Genomic DNA, 20,957 nt, shown 5'->3' on the forward strand with positions numbered 1-20,957 from the left:
TCTAAAAATAAAAAATAAAATAAAACCTATCTTTTTAAAAAAAGGTTGTGCAAATAATATGCACTGATATGGATCAATTATAAGAGAAAATAACAGAGTTAATATTGAAAATATTTAACAACTGGAATCACACGAAGTACCGAGCAATCAGAATGGTTGCTGATGATATATCCAGTTGTGCAACTGAATATCAGTTCTGGAAAAAAGCAGGCTGTGAAGCAGAAGTTTCCACTTGTGCAAAAAGTTGGGACAGGAAGGATGCTTGTGTAAGTTCATATATATTTGTATATGCACAGCTTAGAAATATACATAAGAAACTGAGGACAGTAGTTGCCTCTAGTGAGGAACTGGGTAAATTCACCATGTAATTTATTGTTTTTTTTTTTAAAGATTTTATTTATTTGAGAGAGAGAGAGAATGAGAGAGAGAGAGCACGAGAGGGAAGAAGGTCAGAGGGAGAAGCAGACTCCCCGCTGAGCAGGAAGCCCGATGCGGGACTCGATCCCGGGACTCCAGGATCATGACCCGAGCCGAAGGCAGTCGCTGAACTGACTGAGCCACCCAGGCACCCTGTAATTTATTGTTTAAAGCAGGTCAATTTTGAGAGTAAATGTGAATGTTATTAATAGTTCTTCCGGGACAATAGGTATAAACTTGTCCTATACTGGTAAGTCAGGATATATGATACCCCTAGAACTGGGGCAATAGGGCTTAGAGTTTCAAGGCTTAGAGTTGGCTGAATTTTCACTCTATCATACAATGATACATGGCTCCTATACTCTTTCTAAGGTTTTTTTAAGATTTATTTATTTATTTGAGAAAGAGAGACCGACAGGAAGTGCACTAGAGAGGGGAGGGGCAGAGGGGGGAAGGACAGAGAGAGAGAGGGAGAGAGAATCTCGAGCAGGCTCCACGCTGAGTATGGGGCTCAATTCCCACGACCCTGAGATCATGACCTGAGCCAAAACCAAGAGTCAGACGCTTAACCGACGGAGCCACCCAGGCGCCCCTCTTTTTGACTTTCTTTAAAAGTAAAAAGAACCCTGGAAAATGGAATGGTTATTCAATCTACAATGAAATGGGAGAATGTTAAAAAAATTTTTTAATCTTTTTTTCCTTTCTGTCCTTATGATTGTGAAAGAAATCTAGCTATTATTGTTAAGATTAAGGGCAAATCTGGATGTTGAAAATTTGGTCCAATAAACTTGTAACAATGAAAATGATGAAACAACTTCTAAAGCTAAGCAGTCAGAATACGTGGTCACATAGTTGTAGAGTTTGGGCTATTGATTTGCCAGACATATTAGTGTAAGCTCAGAGGCTGCTCACATTTCTTCAAAGTGTCCTACATAAGAATGTATTACTATTTCTTTCCCTGTCTTCCAACATTCGTTGAAAAGTTTTGAAGTGTAGGTAAACCAAACTCAAACATAGTAACTCCATTATGTTATCTAGCAGTATGTTTGTTTCAGTCACATTGATTTAAAATTAGAACATAATGTAGCATAATGTATAAACTTGCCAAATCACTATGTTGTTCACCAAAAACTAATGTAACGTTGTATGTCAACTATACTCAAAAATTCATAAATAAATAAATAAAATTAGAACGTAATATTAACAATTATAACTTAAGAATTTGGTCACCTGGAGAAAATGATGTTATGTGAATAGTGAATTAGAAAAAACGATGTTGGCAGACAATCTTTGGATGTATAGTACATGTAATTCTTAACCTAGGAACTTTACATGCATTAACCCATTTAATCCTGATTTAAGAACAAAATCCTCTGGAAAAATAGGTACTGTTATTATTCTCATTTTACAGATGAAGAAAACTGAGTCTCAGAGAGGTTAAGAAACTTGCTAGGATATGTAGCCAGTAAATGGCAAAGTCAAGATTTGAACCCAAGTGGATAATTCTAGAGCCTGGGTTAATTAACCATGACGCTACCTTGCCTCCTGGGTCTGGGTGGGCAGCTAAGAAACTTATGTTGCAATTCCAAATAGACCACTTCCATATTTTCTAAATTAAAACCAGGATGTGGAGTTTGTGAATGGGTTAGTGTGTTTCATGGGTTTTCCCCCATGAAAGCCAAGACAAGAAGTTGCTGTAACTCCGTAGGTTTTTGCTTTAAACCTTTGGTTACTGTTTCCTCTCCAGTGTAGTGACAGAGGAGGGCCAGATGATTCTTAAGGCTTCCCTTGCTGTATAAAATTAGGAAAACCTCTTACATTACGAGCACTTTTGGGAGTGCCTTCCAGAGATTAGCTTCATCATCCTAACAGCCCCGTGACACGGCATTTGATCCCTATGACAGAGGTGAGCAAACTAAGGCCCAGAGAATTTGTACACTGCCCTAGGTTAAACAGCTAGTAAGACTCAAACCCAGGCAGTCTGACTCCCTAGTCTGCATTATTAACTACTCTGCAATGTAGCCTCTTGTTATAAATCTAGAATAAATTACAGATCTAGAATATAAATTGCAAAATATAGAATAAGTCCAGAATAAAAGAGTTCTTCCCCAGAGACAGACTTTCTTACATGTGGGGAGCAAATTTATTTTTATTTATTTATTTATTTGGGAGAGAGCGAGTGTGTGAGCATGAGCAAGGGGAGGGGCAAAGGGAGAGGGAGAAGCAGACTCCCCACTGAGCAGAGAGCCAGATGCGGGGCTCGATCCCAGGACCCTGGGATCATGACCTGAGCCGAAGGAAGATGCTTAGCCGACTGAATCACCCAGGCACCCCGAGAGCAAATTTTTGTATTAATACTTCTTTACGCACCTTGTGTTAAGCTTTGGAGTTCTCTGCAGCTGTGATCTCCTTGGGAGGGTTCAGGGAAGGACCCGTCTTCTCCCCCCACCCAAACTCTCCCTATTCTGCCATCTTCCTGCCTATTGCCCTTAGGGATTATTTGAGGATTGGAGGAGATCATGGGGATAAAAAAAAAAAAAAGTGTTCAAGGAAGACAAGGTAGAAAATAAGATGTTTTCAGCAACTTGCAGATAGGGTAGTAAGTTAAAGGAACAAAATTCAAGCTGGAAAATGCTGCTCTCATCTGGTTTTCTTCTAGTGCCTTAAGTCCCTTTCTCCCATCCTGCAAATACACGGGCACTGCAGTGTGGTACAAAGAAAAAATCCAGCTGAGGGCACCATTTCTTTTAAATTGCTATTCACAGTATTCAGCTCAGTGCCAAGTTTTATTTCCCCAAATATGCATTAGAAGCCTGAAGATGCCAGGCCCTGGTCCAGGTGTTGTGGGGGCACAAAAAGGAATGAGACCCTTTCTGGACTTTGGAGCCCTAGACACACCTGGCTGTGCATCCCTGTGCTCACAGTTCCTGGCTGTGAGCCCTTGAATATGCTACTTAATATTTCTAATAATAATAGTTTCCATATATTGAGCCCATGCTATGGTTTTGTGGTTCTGGGGTCTCAAAAGGCGAAATGTATTTGGGTGTGTGGCCAGATAGGTGGTGGTGGGAAGAAAGAAAACATTTTCTAGGTGAATTTTAAAGCACGAAAATGGAAATTGTCATGACCACATGTGTATCTTCAGTGATTTTTTTTTTTTTTTTTAGTGCTTCTGATTTTCAAATATTTCTAGAAGAACTAGAAAATTTCAAATCCTTGCTTTGGAGAGAAAGAGCAAATACACCAAGAACGTTTCCAGATTAAGTGGAAAGTCACCTTCACAGAGAAGGGTGACTATTTGCCTGCTGTCTTTACTGAGTAACATCCTAATTCTAGTCGAGGACAGAGACTGTGTGGCAGGACTTACAAGAAGGAGTAGTACATGTCCTTATAAAAGAGATGAGACTGGAGAAGCAAGAAGGCTGGTCATGAGACTTCCCAGCCAGTCCCTTTCACTTTCCCCAGCCTGTGCCCCCAAGACGGGACCAGTCTGGAAGGTGAGCACATTCTACACGCTCATCTGGTTCCAGTTGAATCAGCAGCACTCAGGATTTATAAATAAGTAGGAAAACTCACTTATTACTTACTTATTCAAATAAGTGACTTTTTCTGCCACATCCCCTGTTTAGCAAGCAGACGCACCTTAACTGCAGATGGGAACAGGAGAGCTCTTGCAAACCACAGAGCTGTTAAACGTGGCCATGCTGTAGAAAGCATACAACCTGAATTTACAGAAGAACTTACTTTCATTTTTTCAAGTATAGTTTCTATTTAAGAGGCTTAACGGTAAAATATGGAAGAAGTCCCTTATTAGCCACTTCCATATTTTCTTCAAGTAAAACAAGGTAGATAAATGCCAAGTGAAGGAAGGGTAAATCCAACAGAAGAGTTGGAGAAACAGTGAGGGAAAGAAAAGGTAAAGTGTCACTTAAACAGAAATAAGCAAGTCAGTGTAAGACAAGCAAAGAAAAAAAAAAGCTGAAACAGTATATGCACAACAATAGCCCTCCCCCTTCAAGAAACTCTCACAGACTATTTTGCCATAGAGGAAGATAAATGTTACAATGTTCCCTAACCAATCAGTGAGGAGGCAGGCCTCAAACCAGGAAGCCCTTCAGAGTGCAGTATTTTAAATTGTGCAATTAGGACTTCTGGCTCTCAACTAGTTTTTGTTCCCTGTGCTTGTAGGATACAAAAGCAGATGTGAAGTCCCTCATGGCAAAGTTTAACACAGGAGGCAACCCCACAGAAGAGGTCTCTGTCAGCAACCGCCCCTTCAAAGTCCCTGGGCAAAACTCACCTTCAGGAGTACAAGCAAGAAAGAATCTCTTTGACAACCAAGGAAGTGCCAGCCCTCCTGCGGGACCTAGCAACGTACCTAAGTTTGGGTCCCCAAAGCCACCTTTGGCGGTGAAACCTACATCTGAGGAAAAGCCTGACAAGGAGCCCAAGCCCCCATTTCTAAAGCCGACGGGAGTGGGCCAAAGATTTGGACCGCCGGCAAACTCGGCCACCAGAGACCCTGAGGTGAAAGTGGGATTTCCGAAACCTCTAGGGCCCAAGGCCGTCACCGTGCCCAAGGAAGATGCCAAACCTGTGTTTCCCCGGCCCCCTGGGAATAAGCCTTCGCCTCACAGTGTAAACCAAGACCATGACCTAAAGCCACCCGGCCCCAAGCCAGGGTCTCATCCTCCGGCCCTGGAAGCTGAGCAGAAGCAAGCATTCCCCAAGCTGGCTGGGGTTAAAGGCAAGTTTGTGTCGGCCGCGCAGGACCATGAGCACAAGCCCCTCTTTCCCAAGCCCGTCTTTGGCCAGAAGCCATCCCTGAGTCCTGATGACACCCATGAAGACGAGAGTCCCACCAAGAATGCATCTCTACAGAAAGGACCCCCAGGTCCCTTAGGAACCAAGGCCAAAACCGGCCCTTTAAAACCAGCAAGAGAAGACCAGGAAACTAAAGACCACGGAGGCGAGATGTCCAGTTCGCCCTTTTCTGGGGTGGTTCTGAAACCTGCTGTGAACAGAGGAAGCCCAGGCCTCTCCAGAAATGCTGAAGAGAAAAGAGAAGACAGGAAGATAGAGGCTGCTAAGAACATCTTCCTGAACAAAATGAATCAGGAAGAGCCAGCCTCTGGGGCTCCTCCTGCCAAGTTCCCTAAGATGCCTTCTAAAGTGACAGTGACAGGGCCCTGGAGCCAAAGTCAAGACAAGGAAAAGGGAGACAAGAATGTAGCCACCCCCAAGCAGAAGCCCCTGCCTCCCTTGTTTACCTTGGGCCCACCGCCACCAAAACCCAGCAGACCCCCGCACGTTGACCTGACGAAATTCCGAAAAGCCGCTTCTGGAAACAGTGAGTTCTTTTCTTGTTCACGAGTTAACACATTCTGTTCTACTGCAGAGGGCTGTTTGAACTTCTGGGGGGGGGGGGAAATTATACCAAGGAACGAGTCCATCCCTGGTCCTCCTGTGTATGTGGCCACTTTTTCTTTGGCAATTTTTTTCCTTTGGCGTGGGAGGTCTGAGAGGTAAAAATCCTTAGTTCTGCGAGAAAATGCCTCAGGGGCTGCCTTTGGGGGTGGGGGGAAATATATCCATTTGATTGATAGATGGTTTTGCTTTCATTTACATCCTTAGCCGGGTTTCATTTCTGTTGAATGAGGCTGAGGTGTGTTACCCTTACTACCACAAAAGAGTTAGAAAGATGAGCAAACCTCTAAGTTGGGGTTTCTCAAACTGGGTCAATTTTGATGCCCGGGGACATTTGGCAGCGTCTGGAGGCAGTTTTGACTGTCCCGACGGGAGGGTGCTGCCGGCATGTGGCAGGCAGAGGCCAGTGAGGCTGCTGAAGATTGCCGCTGCAGACAGCAACCCCTCGAAACAAAGTATCCAGCCCAAAATGTCAAGTGATTTTCAATGTCCAAAAAGTCATCACGTGTTTCCTAGGCCCAATATTCAAACGAGATGAGCAGAGCTCACGAAATGCCACTTTCTGTTTTATATGTTAGCTGTTTTCTATTTCTCAGTATAAAGTTTTCTGAACTTTGCTGATTCCTCAAATAGCACAGAACTAGGACCATAAGCCAGACAAAGGGGCACATTCGTCTCCTTCGGGGAAAGTAGTTTCATTTCCTACCAGAGATGTGACAATCCTATGGCACATGCTAAAATTTGATGCTGAATGATTTGGTAAAGATTGGTAACCCCACACAGTGACGACAGAAGCTCATTTATGCCTGAAACGATTAATATTTTAGGCCAATAGTGTGAAGTTATTGTTTATTCTCGGGGAAGGTGGAGAAAAGATGCTTATACATAATGGAATAGGGACCACACCACTTCATTAGACATATTTTTTTCCTTATAAAACTATGGTCTAATTAAAGAAGTTCTAGGTATAAAGGTTGTTTTTCTTTTCCAGCTCTGCAAAAGCATCTTGCAGTATATCATTTGCAATGCATCATCATGCAATAGATCAATAGTCTTGCTGTTGACTAACAGATTAGTGATCCAACCTCCCATTAATCTATCATGTAGAAAGCACATTGAAGTGACGCCACAATCATCCGTCTTCTAGAAAGATTCAGCCATTACACTTGTGTCCTCCTCATCTGTCACCTTCTCATGTTAATACTGGTCCATAACTCAGAAATGTTATCTTTGTGAAAACTTCTAAAAGATCCCTTCCCTTAGTTCTTCTGTGCCTGAGATAAAAAATTAGCTATCGTAGCCTCCATCTTGTGGCTCTAACTTCAGACCAGGGAAATGCTCCATCTTTATTTCCGCTCAGCTCCCAGGTTTGGGTGGCGCTCACTAGCTGTCTGGTGTTGTGCTGTTGAAATGCTCATGAAGTCTTCTGGCTCCATGGTTCTGGCAAGGTCAGCTCCCTAGCTGACTTTCAGTGCAATCAAGTTCCAAGGGACCCAGGCAAAACCACCTAGTAGGCAGAGTGGATCCTTGCCCCCTCTCTCCATTTTCCCCCCAGCCTGACCTGCCTCCCCACTGCTCCAGTACGCCAGGACACAACTTAGACTCTAAATCCTCTCATGATGTACCCCACCTCTAACTCTGATCCTTGGGATATATTATGCTCCAGAAGGGACCCTCTCCCCTCTTCAGCCTCTTTCACAAATCAAAACTCAGTCCTTCTTAATTTGAACTGACCTCAGCTTAGTGTCAGGATAAAGCAATCTGATTCCTAATGTTAAATTATGAATAACACCCCTTTAAAGCATTCACATTTTTATAAGCATTTAAATTTTTTTAACTTTTTAAAAAAGATTTTATCTATCTATTTATTTATTTATTTATTTGAGAGAAAGAGAGAGAGAGAGAGGGAGGGAGAGAGAGACATCCCACTGACTGCGGAGCAGGGCTCGATCTCACCACCCTGAGATCCCGACCTGAGCCAAAACCGAGAGTTAGACGATTAACCGACTGAACCACCAGGCGCCCCCATAATTTTTTTTAACTTATTTTTTAAATTGAAATTATACCTGGCTCAAAAAAAAAAAAAAAAAAAAAGCCAGCAAATAGAAAATGGCATACAGTCCTTTATCTGTCATTTTCTGGGTCTTCCCAGCCTCTGCCCCACAAAAACCACTTTTCTTAATTTCTATGCCCATCCAGCTTCCTTAGGTTTATGTAAGCAAATATAAATATAGATACGAGGGGCTCCTGGGTGGCTCAGTTGTTAAGCGTCTGCCTTCGGCTCAGGTCATGATCCCAGGGTCCTGAGATCGAGCCCCGCATCAGGCTCTGTGCTCAGCGGGAAGTCTGCATCTCCCTCTCCCACTCCCCCTGCTTGTGTTCCCCCTCTCACTGTCTCTCTCTCTGTCAAATAAATGAATAAAATCTTTAAAAAAATAGAGAGAGATACTAATTCTCCCAGCTTTATACTCAAGAAGTAAAATATTATATGAAATGCTTTGATCTTTGTTTTCTAAAAAAATAAAAATCTTGTATATCTTTTCATATTTTAATAAGAGGTAACTGAATATTCCTTAGAGTTGCATAATATTCTGGTAAATGAATGACCCACCTAATTGATTGAACATTGTGCATTGTTTCCAAACTTTTTCTGTTTGAAACTATGCTACAAAAAATAACCTTGCATATGTGTCAGATGTGTTATTTTCTGAACACTGAGAATTTCTTAAAAGGCAGGTCTGCTGACTCCTGATCCCACCACTGCTACTTTCACCAAACCATACTAAGTAATTTAGCATTCCACTTAGGAAGATTAAGAATATATATACCAGCTCTAGAAAATATAGGGTGTTCCAATTAACCAATGCTTCATCTAATAACTCTGCAGGTTTTCAAAACTCTTAACACTATTTTCTTAGCCTTCTACCTGATTCCTTCCTTTCCAGGTTCACATCCAATTCCTTAAACCTCTTGCCCATACCTACCCTCCATCTTTTATCATCTTTGTCCAATATATTGGCCATTAAAATATTTATTATTTACTGAGGACTTGTTGCATACCAGATACACATTATCCTGTTCACTCCTCCCGAGAACCCAATGAAATAAGAATTATCTGAAGAAACTAACGCTCAGAGAGGTTGGGTAACTTGCCCAAGGCTATAATATGACTAAGCAGGGGTAGGACTGATCCTTAGGTCTCTCTGATTCCAGGGTCCATGTCGCCCTCACCATCCTCCCTCCTAGGCTTCCTCTCATGAAACATAGGGTATCATGAGATAATAAATCAAGCATAAGGGAAACTCAAAGAATCCTCATCCTTCTCTGTGTGTGTGTGTTCTTTGGTTGGAACATCTGTTTTTTTGTTTGTTCATTTGTTTTTTACTACAAATACCGCTATAAGCTACATGGAGACAGACACCAGTCTGCTTAACATTATTTATTTGGAGCATAGAAATAATATATTCTTGTTAGTTGCTCAGGTTTGTCATCCCCCCCAAAGTCTATTTAATCAGAATTCAGTATTAATATTCTCTATAGCTTAGCAGTTACATTAACAAATTAGATAACCCTTGTCAATAGACTTGCACTCAATTGAATAGAGCTTCCATGCGAAATGAATATTACACACAGTGTCTGTATTGTAGATCTAGCCAGCTTACTTACTGGTAAACCATAAGCTTGAGTATAACATATTGTTTTTCTGCACATAAAGCTAATAACTTTTTTTTGCCCCAGAACCATTTGGGGCTACAAAAGCCTAAACTTTCAAAAAAAAATTCCAAAATATCAAAATGTTCTCTGAACTAACTTTTCTCTGGTTCCTTTTGATTCCTGGGCCAGTGGTGAGAGGAATTCATCCTAAGCATCAGTGTGTGCCCAACCAGCAAAGTTTCAGTTGTTAAGATCCCTTGGCTTGACTGTTGGTTTGCATGTGGAGTTAGTAATAAATCTGCTCGGAAATATTCCATCCAACCCTTTTTCTGGTCTTGTTCTTAATCCTGGAGAGAAACTAAGACTCACCTTTCCATAGGTTAGCTTTAAGAATGATCAGTTAGGGGCACCTGGGTGGCTCAGTCGTTTGGCGTCTGCCTTCGGCTCAGGCGGTGATCCCAGGGTCCTGGGATCGAGCCCCTCACCGGGCTCCCTGCTCGGCGGGAGGCCTGCTTCTCCCTCTCCCACTCCCCCTGCTTGTGTTCCCCCTCTCACTGAGTCTCTCTCTGTCAAATAAATAAATAAAAAATCTTAAAAAATAAAAAAAAGAATGATCAATTAAGCATCCTGACAGGTGAAGGGTTAAGGCCAGCATCCCAGCAGGCCCTAGCAAAGAGCCAGTGGCATGACTGACCCCACTCCTTATCTGCTCATGCATCGCTTCAACTAATCCAGCCAATAGCAATTTGGAGCCTAAAGGTATTTGGGCTATTTTCAGCAGCAAGGATAGGAGGGGGCAGGATTTTCCTTCATACACCCTAAACTGTCTCTTTTCTCTTTCCCTTCACTCTCTTTTTACATGTACTCTCTAAAATTGCCTTACTAGATATTATATATCACACTACATCAGTGTGTGTTGCTCCTAGCCATTATAAGGGAAAGGGATGCTACACTCAAACACATTTAAGAGATTGGAGGGGGGAGAGGTAAGTAGATTCTTTACAGTAGGGTTTCCACAAGCATCTGATACACTAGTGTGCACTTGGAGTCTAAGAACAAGATACCCTAAAAAAACAGATCCCAGGACAAAGCATCTCACAGATTGGGCCATTTCAGAACACTGAAGAGCTAGAGGCAAAGCTCTATGGTACACAGACTGGAAAGGAAGTTTCTCAAAAGCGTGGGTCAGCTTCAGGGGGCAATGTTGTTCTGCTCTCTCACTGTCCAGGTGCCTGGTGCACCTCGTGGCTGGTATCCCCTCTTACTTTCAGCTCCCACCTGAGCCCGCTCTACTTCATCTGCCCTCCTTGGTCCCTAGGAAAGCAGTTTTCCACAAGACCTGTAAGTCTTTCTTCTCTTCTAGGTTGAAACTTCTGAGGAACCACTATTAATTGGGCAGCTTACCTGAGTTTAACCCTAAAACAGAAATGCCTTTGAAAGAGCATCCCCTGTCTTAACCACACAAGCCCCTGGGCAAATCTTAAGAGTTTCCTATTCTTCATCTTTCTCCCCAAGTTCTCAACTTCTGCTCTTCTAAGATAAACCAGCTCCTCAGTCTAAACCCTGTTCTCTGAAACAACCTGTTCCCCACTGTATTATCCCAACAGCATCCTTTGGGCTTCTTTTTTATACATGGTCTTTATTTTTACATTCTGGCATTTAATTTTACTGTGGAGAACTCTGAGACCACCCTGAATGCCCCCCCCCCTTGAAAATGATTATCTTTTCTGTCTGCATCTCCAAAGGAATCTCTTTCTTTAAGGTTTTAAAACCTAGCCAAGATATGTTAGTGTCAATCATTCCATCATCAGTATTTTCTGAGAGAAGATGTGCCTCTTTGCTTTCGGGGATTTTCTCTTCCATATGCAGAAGGGTCACACCATTTCTTTTCATCTGGCTAACAGATGACAAATGCATTTACGAGCTCAAATCCAGAATAAGTTCACCAGCTCTGAGTGTTGCTTTTAATCCACTCTCCTGTGGAGTGAAAGATAGCTGTGGTGATCTTGAGGGCTGGGTGCTGTTCCAGTTTCTGAGATTTCATGTGGGGCCCTACACCAGGGCAAGCCCAACCGTGGCAGCTCACCGCCCTTCTGCCTCTGGTATGATCCTGTCATGGTATTTAGGGCTTTCATGCTATAGGTTTCTCCTTGACCTTCCCCAGGGGGCTCACTCACCCCTGAGTCCACTTCTCCAACCTGGAGTGTATTAAGGAGAATTCACAGGTTTTTCTAAAATCAGTGTCTTTCCCCGATAATTGCTTCTAGTTCTGGGGAACAAATGGGAAGCTTTATTTGCTTCCTATGGTACCTGAGCCTTCTGTTTCTTCCTCTAGCCACCACTTTGTGAAATTTATCCAACTACATTATTTTTCCCTTTTTTGCATGTGGTGGTCACTAGCGACTTTGGGATAATATTTATCTTGCCATATTTTGTTTTTACTATTTTATTTGGTAATTGGAGGAGAGACATCCTGGAAGTCTTCCCCCTCACTTAATAGCAACTAAATTTCAGTTATAATGTAGGTGTCAGCAATTATTTCCAAAGGGACCATCACTTCACCCCCTTCACAAGGTAGAAAGGAGACTCACATGAAGTGAGTGTCCACTGCTTGTGTCATATCCTCTGGACTATGCTTGGTCAAAGATGCTTAGATGACCACTCCAGGGATCTATTCTTAGGAGTCTTCAGGTCACAGTCAGGGTGAAGCAAGGGAGAGATCCAGCTACTTGATGGGTGTTTTACCTCTGGAGTGTGAGTAGTGTCTAAGCTCTGAGAACCCGCAAATTCCCTGAGGATGGTCATATCGTAAGCTTTTAACAGTCAATTAGTTTATACTTAGACCAGCAGAAGAATAGAATACTGGATAGGAAAAGGAACCAGGAGGAGAGGACCCCTGGAACTGACCTGTGAGGAAGGCAATTTTCTCTCTTCAGGGTCTAAGTCATTCGGCTTTGAAAAATCCCCTCAGCATATTTAAGTTCCTGGTTCCTTGCTCAGTGCTCCATTTGGCTTTAAACTTCTTTTGTAACTGCTCAGTTGCTAGCCAGTCTTTCAATATTAATTTTAGCACAACAATAGTCCATCCTTATTATCTAATTTACAGGGAAAAAATTTCTTTACAGTGAGAGTCACCATGTCTGTAAGAGGAACTATTGCTTCTCTTAGGGAAGAGAAATTTCTGTAAAACCTAGTTTAGAGCAACATGCCATGATTGACCCTGTAACTTCCGGTGATCAAGCAGCAGAAGTTGGTATATTTTTAAGCTGCTTACAAAAGAAAATATGGTAATATTCCTCGATGCAGTGACATTGTCAACGTAGTAGCATTTGTGTTAGATCAAAGAAGTGGCAACTTGTAACATAAAGAAAAATTTTGTTTCATAATGACCAACTTACCCTTAAATAAAGTATAAATTGCATATGAAATGATTTATTAGACACCACATTTGATCAAAATTACTTAATTCTTAAAATAGTCATGTGACCCAGAAAGTGAAAAGCATTAAAATGCAACTGCAATTTACTTGAGAAAGGAAAATTAAAGAGTCAAATCTAAAAATCAAACACAAATACGTATGATTCTAATAACCAAATACATACAGAATCTTCCTGATTTACTTTTAATTGTGTTTTCACACATTAAAATTTTTAAAAAAACTAGATAGGAAGATGGGGTAAATGTTATAAATCAGTCTGCTCACTGGGCAAGAGATATCTTGCTTCATATAATCGGCTAAAATTTTTTCCAACCCAGGCCAAATAAACCCTCTTTTAAGGGATTAGATTTCCACAATATTCATTTGCCACTTTGTTTGCCTTGATGAAAATTATTTCTGAATATTATGGATTCATACGCTAATAACACCTCTTTGTGCATACGTTTTTTATTTTCAAAACAAAATGAAATTAACTTATGTAACACAAGAATTAACTCCAATTACTGAAGGACCAAATTATGCCCCAGGAGTAGAAATCCAGCTACTTGTTTTTACAAATATATCTGGAAATGTCCTACTCTTTTAGAGGAAGCACAATCATGATAGTTATGACCAGGCTCTAGAACCATCTAGAGCCCTAGATTATTTGTTTTTCCAACATATGAGATACAAGGAAGAGAGAAAAAGTCTAAAAGTTGGAGACTTTAACTGCCATATTAACCACTAGCAAAGAGACAAGAAACATATTTCTCTTCCGTTTGAATTGCCACCAAAGAAAAAAAGATTATATTTCATTCTGTCTGGCATAGCGAAGGTAGAAAAAACATGTAGAACAGCCCATAGCGACAGATAGATGCTATCAGGAGAAAGTTAACTGAAGGTGAGACATCTGGCTACAGAAAAAAAACCTAAGCAGAAAACCATCTGAGGTTTTTCTTTCCCCCAAGTAAGAAGTAGCGTTGTAGGAACAGAGGTTTGTGTCTGTGATAGCAGTTGCATCCCTCTGCAGTCGTGGTGCTGTGCCCACCATAACGGCCAGTTCAGCCCGCGGCACACTCCCAGCAAACCGGCATGTGTCTTTCCAGGGGTGGCGGTAGGTCTGGTGAGGCACAGGCAAAGGGGCTTGCCCCAGAACCCCACTCTTTTCTTGAGTTTCTTCCAGTTCTCAGACCCCTAACGTAGCTCATCTGATTTCCAAGAACAACATGTGGAGTGATACCATGAGTACAAGCAGGCAACTAAGAACCCGTCCAAAATCATTGCAAGGCAAATGAATACCACAGGTATCCAAAGTGTGTTGAGGATTTGTTCCCTTTCTTCTGTAAAAAAAAATTTGCTCCCCTCTTTTAAGTGAAGAAAGAATCCTAGATTGATACCACAAGAGCCTCTTGGGGTGGTTTGTTTTTAAATCCTACAGTATTTTCTATTTTTCTTCCAAATTATCACCTTAAAGAAATTGATGTGCCCATACACTCTCAGTTACTGAGGGTTTAGAGTACAGTTTCTCCAGGACCCCCTTCTTCTCCCTTCCAGAACTTTAGCATTCACACACACGTGACTTTCTCCTCAGCCATTTCTTCAAAAGCAGTTTCATGTGGAAGGAGGATAAATCAGGTTTATAAAATAATTTCAGCCATTCATGTTACTCTAAATTAAAGAAGATTTTTCTAGACCCGATAGAGCAGTTTTGTAGGCAGGAAACCTCACTATGTTGTAGAAAGAGGCTGTCTTTGATTTCTCTGAAGCCTTGAGTCCTTAGTCCTCCTGGGGAGAAATTAATTGTGCTCTGGCTGAGTGGCATGCAAGCAGATGAGGTTTCTAGATCTTCTGCTAGATCTCTATCTGCCTGTTGGGAACTCGTGCTTTCTTCACTAACTCTGAGTGATTATCTAATGGACCTACTGGTTGGGTAGACTATTATTACAATGTGAGGGCATATCTTAGTTCAGACTGCTATTACAAAATTACTGGTGGAGACAACAGAAATTTATCTCTCACAGTTCTGGAGGTTGGGAATTCCAAGATCAAGGTGCTTTCAGATTCGATTTCTGGTGAGAAGCCACTTCCTGATTGTCTCCTCACTGCATCCTTCCATAGCAAGCCGTGAGGGAGCTCGCTCGGGTCTCTTTTATAAGGGCACTAATCCCATTCATGAGGGCTCCACCCTCATGACCCCAACACCTCCTAAAGGCTACTCTCCTAGCACCATCACGCTGGGGATTACATTTCAACATTTGAATTCGGGAGATAGAAACAGTCTATGGCAGATGGCCTGTACCACTCAACCCAGCAAATGACACTCCACCATTCTCCCAACCATCTGCTTCTCTCCTATTTTCTTGCTTTCTTCTTCATTCTTATCTTCTAAGCTATGATTATATCTTAAGATTTTATTATTTATTTGAGAGAGAGAGAGCATGAGGGGGAAAGGGGCAGAGAGAGAGAGGGAGAAGCAGACTCCCCGCTGCATAGGGAGCCAACATGTTGCTTGATCCCAGGACTCTGAGATCATGACCTGACCCAAAGGAAGATGCTCAACCCACCGAGCCACCCAGGCACCCATAAACTATGATTATTTTTTTAATCCTATTCTTTTCCATTCTTCCATACCATCACTGCAAATCTCCTTTCCTGGGTCAATGAAACCTGTTAGTAAAACCTACAGAAAATGCTGAGCTTTTTGGAGGCATGAGGACCAAAGAGACTGCTGAATTCTGAACTACTAAGAAACCGCGGTTAATTACACGTGCCAACACAGTTTTGAAATGCAAAGCCTAAGGCACAAAATAGAAAAGCTGCTGGTGTGCTCCTTAAAATCTCGATAGAGTTGATGCCAAATGCCAGCCCATGTTTCAGAAATATCGAATGGTCCCCACAGAAGATCAATGAATGACCATGTGGCTTGAATTCCCAAGGTCACTTTGGGGTTCCAGCTCCTACGTCCTCTAACTTGCATCAGCATAGGAATTGCCGCCCTGCCCCTGCGCTGTACTGGTGTCACCCAAACAAGACTTGGAGCCTTTCCTTAGATTCCACCGCAAACCCCTCATTGAAGGCATTTGTGTGTGTGACAGACATCAATGAAGGTGTCAGACCCAGAAGTTTATTTACACTGCATTGAGGCTAGAGATTTAAAACAAAATATTGGTAACCACCGTTCTTCCAAAGCAGAAAGTGGTTTTATGGCTCAGGCTCCCCTCCCATCCCCTGTCGTTCACCTTCTTTCCTTTCCTGTTTCTCTGACCCCTCCTTCATGGCAAAGAAGGAGAACACGCTCTGTTTTCTTATTCAGAATAGTTCAGCTGTCTGTGATCCAAACCCTTACACTCAACTATTATCTTCCTTTGCATATAAACAGAAGTTCTTTATTCAAGGGTCACCTTGCCATTTCTTTTGAGGGTGGAAGGTATTAGTGGGCGGGATGCCCAGTGGGGGAGGAAGTGGTTTTATTTTATATTACTATTAATGGCCATTATATTGCCAGAAACAAGTTGCTGATGAATAGAATATGCCCAGGAGAGTTTAGATGATCCCAGTAGAAGTACAGGAACTGAATTGTTCCACGTTGGTGTGATAGCCAGGTTGTTTGATCCTCCTGTTTTCAGTGACCGATAACCAGAGATCCTTAAAAAACAAAGGTGCTGGAAAGTGGTTTTCTTCTACCCGACCTGGTATTTGAAAGTTTTCAGATTCTTTCCTGAACTAAAGTATTGCAAGGACACCCATGCAAACCAATGTTCCTTACATGGTTCCCCGACCATTCTGACACTGTGACACCAAGTGGGTCTCTAAGGAGAAAGATGGCCAAAACAGACATTCTGATCAATAGTGCATGTGTCATATATTCAGAAGGAGCAAGAAACATCAAAATTGGGCCTTACTCTTTTTAAGATTCTCAGACTTTAAGTTGCATAAGAAAACCCCCAAAGTTTCTAGTCCAGAAGCAGCGTGGGACCCAGGAACTGGGGTAGTTATCCACATCACTAAATGGCTCTGATGCAGGTTGACCTTGGACCATGTTAAGAAACACTGCAGCCTGTGAGAGCTATTACAGTTTGGGGTCGGGGCGGGGGGCGGGGAGGATGGTGGGAAGAGGAAGGGTTTCTAAGCCACTGGTGTTTTTCTGAAAACAAAAGAAATGCTATCACACTGAGACAGGACACTGAAAGTTGGTGATTACATCCAAATGTGGAAAGGAATGAGTGATCTGTTTAAGCAAACAGGGAGTATCCTATGGTTGATCTTAAAGATTTGCTTAGTTAGGGAAAGTGCAAAGGTGCTATTCAAATATCTAACATCTGGATGGCTGGCACCAGAATCCTGAAGGTTCTTTACTATGTCAGGCATTCACCGGCTAGCTGCTGGATCACAAACACGGCCAGGGCTCACTGAGGGGTACCTGGAACACTTAGAGGGCTTTAGCTAGTTCACTCTTCTAACAGTGGGTGGTTGAATCGTACACATCAGCTGACTGGTGGCTGGCCCACCACCAGCTGGCCCAGACTCAGCCTGGAAGAGTGTGGTGCTCCCCGCACAGAACACCTGTAAGCAGGGACTCGGTCACTCTCTTCCCCTTTTTCCTTTCTTCCTTTTTTCTGTTCTCTGTTCCCTTTTATTTTCATCTCTTTTCTCCCCTTCTGCCATGTGGCGGCCTTCAGGTTAGCTCAGCACAGGGTTTTTACATGGCACATATGATTACTATTCATCAAATTAAAAACCCATATCTGGCACTACTGGCAGTACGCAAGGCAAAGGAAAAGAATGCAAGTGCTCCCTAGGACAAACAGACTTAGGAACTCTGAATAACTCTGAATAACGGGGCACCACTGTAAGAACTGCTGTTTTGTTGATGGAGGGAGGCCCGAAGGACCAGGGAGCTCAGAGTCCTGCCCCAGGTGACTGCTCTTGGTCCCTTGGGAGGTCTCCATGCTTGGTAGAGCCCTCATGCTCCCCTCTACCCAAACTGACCAGAAGGGCTAAGGGATGAGCAGAATCAAAAGCTCTGGATGATTCTCTGCTCTCAATCTGGTCACTGCTCAGGTTCAACTCTACTGGCCTAGTTTCCCCACCGTGGAGATAGCATCACTTGGTAACAACGTTCATCTTTCCCTTCAACAATGTTTTGTGTATTACGTACCTAATCTTTAAAATAGGCCCGTGTTAATATAGCACTTAGAAGAAATTAAGCCAATGAAAAAGAAAGCTGAAGGGCACCTTTCCTCTGTAATGCTCTTTGGTTGCTCTTCAAAGGAATATGGGTCTGAAGAAAAGCGCTCTCAAGTTTTGATGCTGCAGACAAATTCATGCATCTGTGAGTCTAACGATAAAAGGAGAGTGTGACTGTGGCACAGATTAAAAAAAGGTATTTTTTCGAGCTTGTCACTATTTTTGTAAGCTGGAAACTTGTTTTTAATCTTGTTGCAAAGTTGATTGGAGAGCCTACAGGAAGCAACATGAGCACTTAGTGATCTATGAGAAGTGAGATGTATTATAAAGACAGGAGCACCTTTTGGTTTTGAAAAGCACAGTTTACCTGATTGTTTTTCATCAGGGAGCATTCAAAGCAGAGGCTTTGTTACTAGAGAGCCTCACGGTCCTGCACAAGATCCCACAGTTACCGTGGACCCCAGGGAAGGTTCTTAGCCCCCTCTACCTCAAGTTTCTCGTCTGTTAATAGAGTTAAGTGTCCTCTGTTGTTGGGTTATTGTGAGGATTAAACAGAAATGTATGACATGCTAAAATGTATTTAGCAGGGTTCCTGGTATATCATAAAGACCCAAGTCATTGGCCACAATTTAATTACATTTATCGAAGGGGGAAAGGGGAAATGCTCAAATAAAGATCCCATTGTGAAATAGGTGAGTGGGGCACCTGGGGGGCTCAGTTGGTTAAGCGTCCGACTCTTGGTTTTGGCTCAGGTCAGGATCTCATGGTTGTGAGATCGAGCCCCAAGTCGGACTCCGCGCTCAGCATGGAGTCTGCTTGGGATTCTCTCTCTCCCTCTCCCTCTGCCCCTTTCATCACTTGCTCTCTGTCTCTAACTCGAATAAATAAATAAAATCTTTAAAAAAAGAAAAACAGGTGATTAACAGATGGTGGCCAGCAGCAGCTGCCTCAGGAATCAATCAATACCAGAGAGAACAACGGCCAGTGTTCACAGATGTTAAATCACATTTTCATTTATTTAAATACACATAAAAGATTTTCATTGTCACTGTATCAACTTGATCCTTTGAGGTGCAGTATCTCCTTGCATCTCTTGCCACATCACTCTTTCTTTCTCGGTGTGCGTTCTACTTTTTGTTGACTCAAGTCTTCCTTTCTTGGCACCGGCTTTTCCTCAATGTGGAGCTTCTTCATTTGTGCGTGTGTGGTAGTGGAGATTCAGTTAGATGGTTTGCTATTTCTCCTTGTGCCGCCGGCTTGAGTGAAGAGCCCGAGTTCAGTGGCGTGAGGGAGTGGCTGAGTGAGTGCTTTCCTGGCTAGTCATTGCCAAGGATGGCCCCTCCCTCCTGGACATTGCAGCGGGGGGAGCTCTGTTCAGCTTCATCATTATTCTCTCAATTCCTGTTGTGCAGAAGTCCAACCACCTGGCTATACATGCTTTGTTCCCCCAAGTACTCCTGCTGGGCCCCTCCCTGCCCCAGCATTCTCCATCTCTGGATAGAGAGCACTCTGGGTGAGCTCTCAGTCTTTATGGCCCTCTCTCTTGTCTTCTCATTGGGCTTCTGTTTCTTCTTTGAGGCAATCTCTCTTTAAGTCTTTTAGGGGGGTGTCTGGGTGGCTCAGTTGGTTGAATATCTGATTCTTCATTTCGACTCAGGTCATGAACTCGAGGTCCTGCAATTGAGCCCCGTGTGGGCTTGGTGCTCAGCCGGGAGTCTGCTTGAGATTCTCCCTCTGTCCCTACCCCCACTCATGCTCTCTTGCTCTCTCTCTCTCTCTCTCTCTCTCAAATAAATAAATAAATCTTTTTTAAAAAATAAAATAAGATAAATTGGTCTTCTAGGGATTCCTCATGGCCTCTAGTCCACTGGGGGGTTTACTTTCTTATTTTCCAGTATGTTTATGGTTGCTTGTTTGTTTGTTATCATCACTTTTCTTTTTCCAGCATTTCTAGAAATTTAGAGTGAGCAGAGCTTACTACAGCATGTAGTCAGCCTGCCATCTTGACCGGGAACTTTTAATCATGCATCTAATGGGGAAAACATTAATACTTTTAACAGTTGTAAAGCATCAATACCAGAAAAATACCTAATGGGTCATCTTAAAGGAATCGTCTAAGGTTTGGGTTTACACATTGCCAAAAACCTGAAAAATTCAGCCATCCATAAGTACTGTTAATGTGTGTATGCCAGTGTAAAGTTTGCACCTAGTAACAATAAATAAGACAAATATCCTAAAGAAGCTAATTGTATAGGTTTTTCCACTTTTTGAACTATGTTAAAAGAAAGACAGTGGTTATATGTAATGAATACTTTTGCCTATCTCTGAGGATTTAAAAGACCCCTAAAGAAAGAGCTTTGAGAAATGTGTTGAGTGCTTTAAATGACATATAATTTAGTATTTGGAATTTTAAAAGTTATATACTCTTCAGTCTGGAATCTTACTGTATAAATGCTAACAGAATGTAATCTGGAATCAAAGTCAACTAAAGCTGGATCAATATTGTTTTTACTTCAAGTGCTTCCCATTCAGTGAAAAAATATGTATAAATTGATGTTGAAAGATGTCCAGGGGATAGAGATTAATTAACTTTTGATAAATGAGATAGTGGTAATTTCTATAAATTTTTATAACTAGGTCACAACAGGTTGTGCATTATCTCTCCCTTTTCAGAGAATGCACTCGTTCAAGACATATACCCAGCAAGTATGTCTCTACAACACCATTAAAATAAATTTGGGGGCAAAGAGTGAACCATCAAGAAATACATACATTTACTGAAGATTTTTTTTGTTACACCAGCAAACTGATGGAAGTTACTTCAGCATCTTGATTCGACAGAGAATATTAAAGG

The 20,957-nt window shown here is 42.2% G+C and overlaps 1 protein-coding gene across 2 annotated transcripts in view; it reads left to right on the top strand.

The window, feature by feature from the left end:
* The window catches only part of FYB1 (FYN binding protein 1), a 155,059-nt gene that overhangs the window by 51,453 nt on the left and 82,649 nt on the right, over positions 1-20,957 (top strand). For both annotated transcript variants that reach the window (XM_025867365.2, XM_025867366.1), the window contains one exon: positions 4,606-5,767. In XM_025867365.2, coding sequence (XP_025723150.1) covers positions 4,606-5,767 — 1,162 coding nt within the window. Of the gene's footprint in view, positions 1-4,605; positions 5,768-20,957 lie in introns of those variants that run through there.

This window comes from Callorhinus ursinus, unplaced genomic scaffold (genome assembly GCF_003265705.2).
Source record: "Callorhinus ursinus isolate GAN/ISIS: 27379988/994484 unplaced genomic scaffold, GSC_fseal_2.0 scaffold3, whole genome shotgun sequence".
Classification (NCBI taxonomy): Eukaryota; Metazoa; Chordata; class Mammalia; order Carnivora; family Otariidae; genus Callorhinus; species Callorhinus ursinus.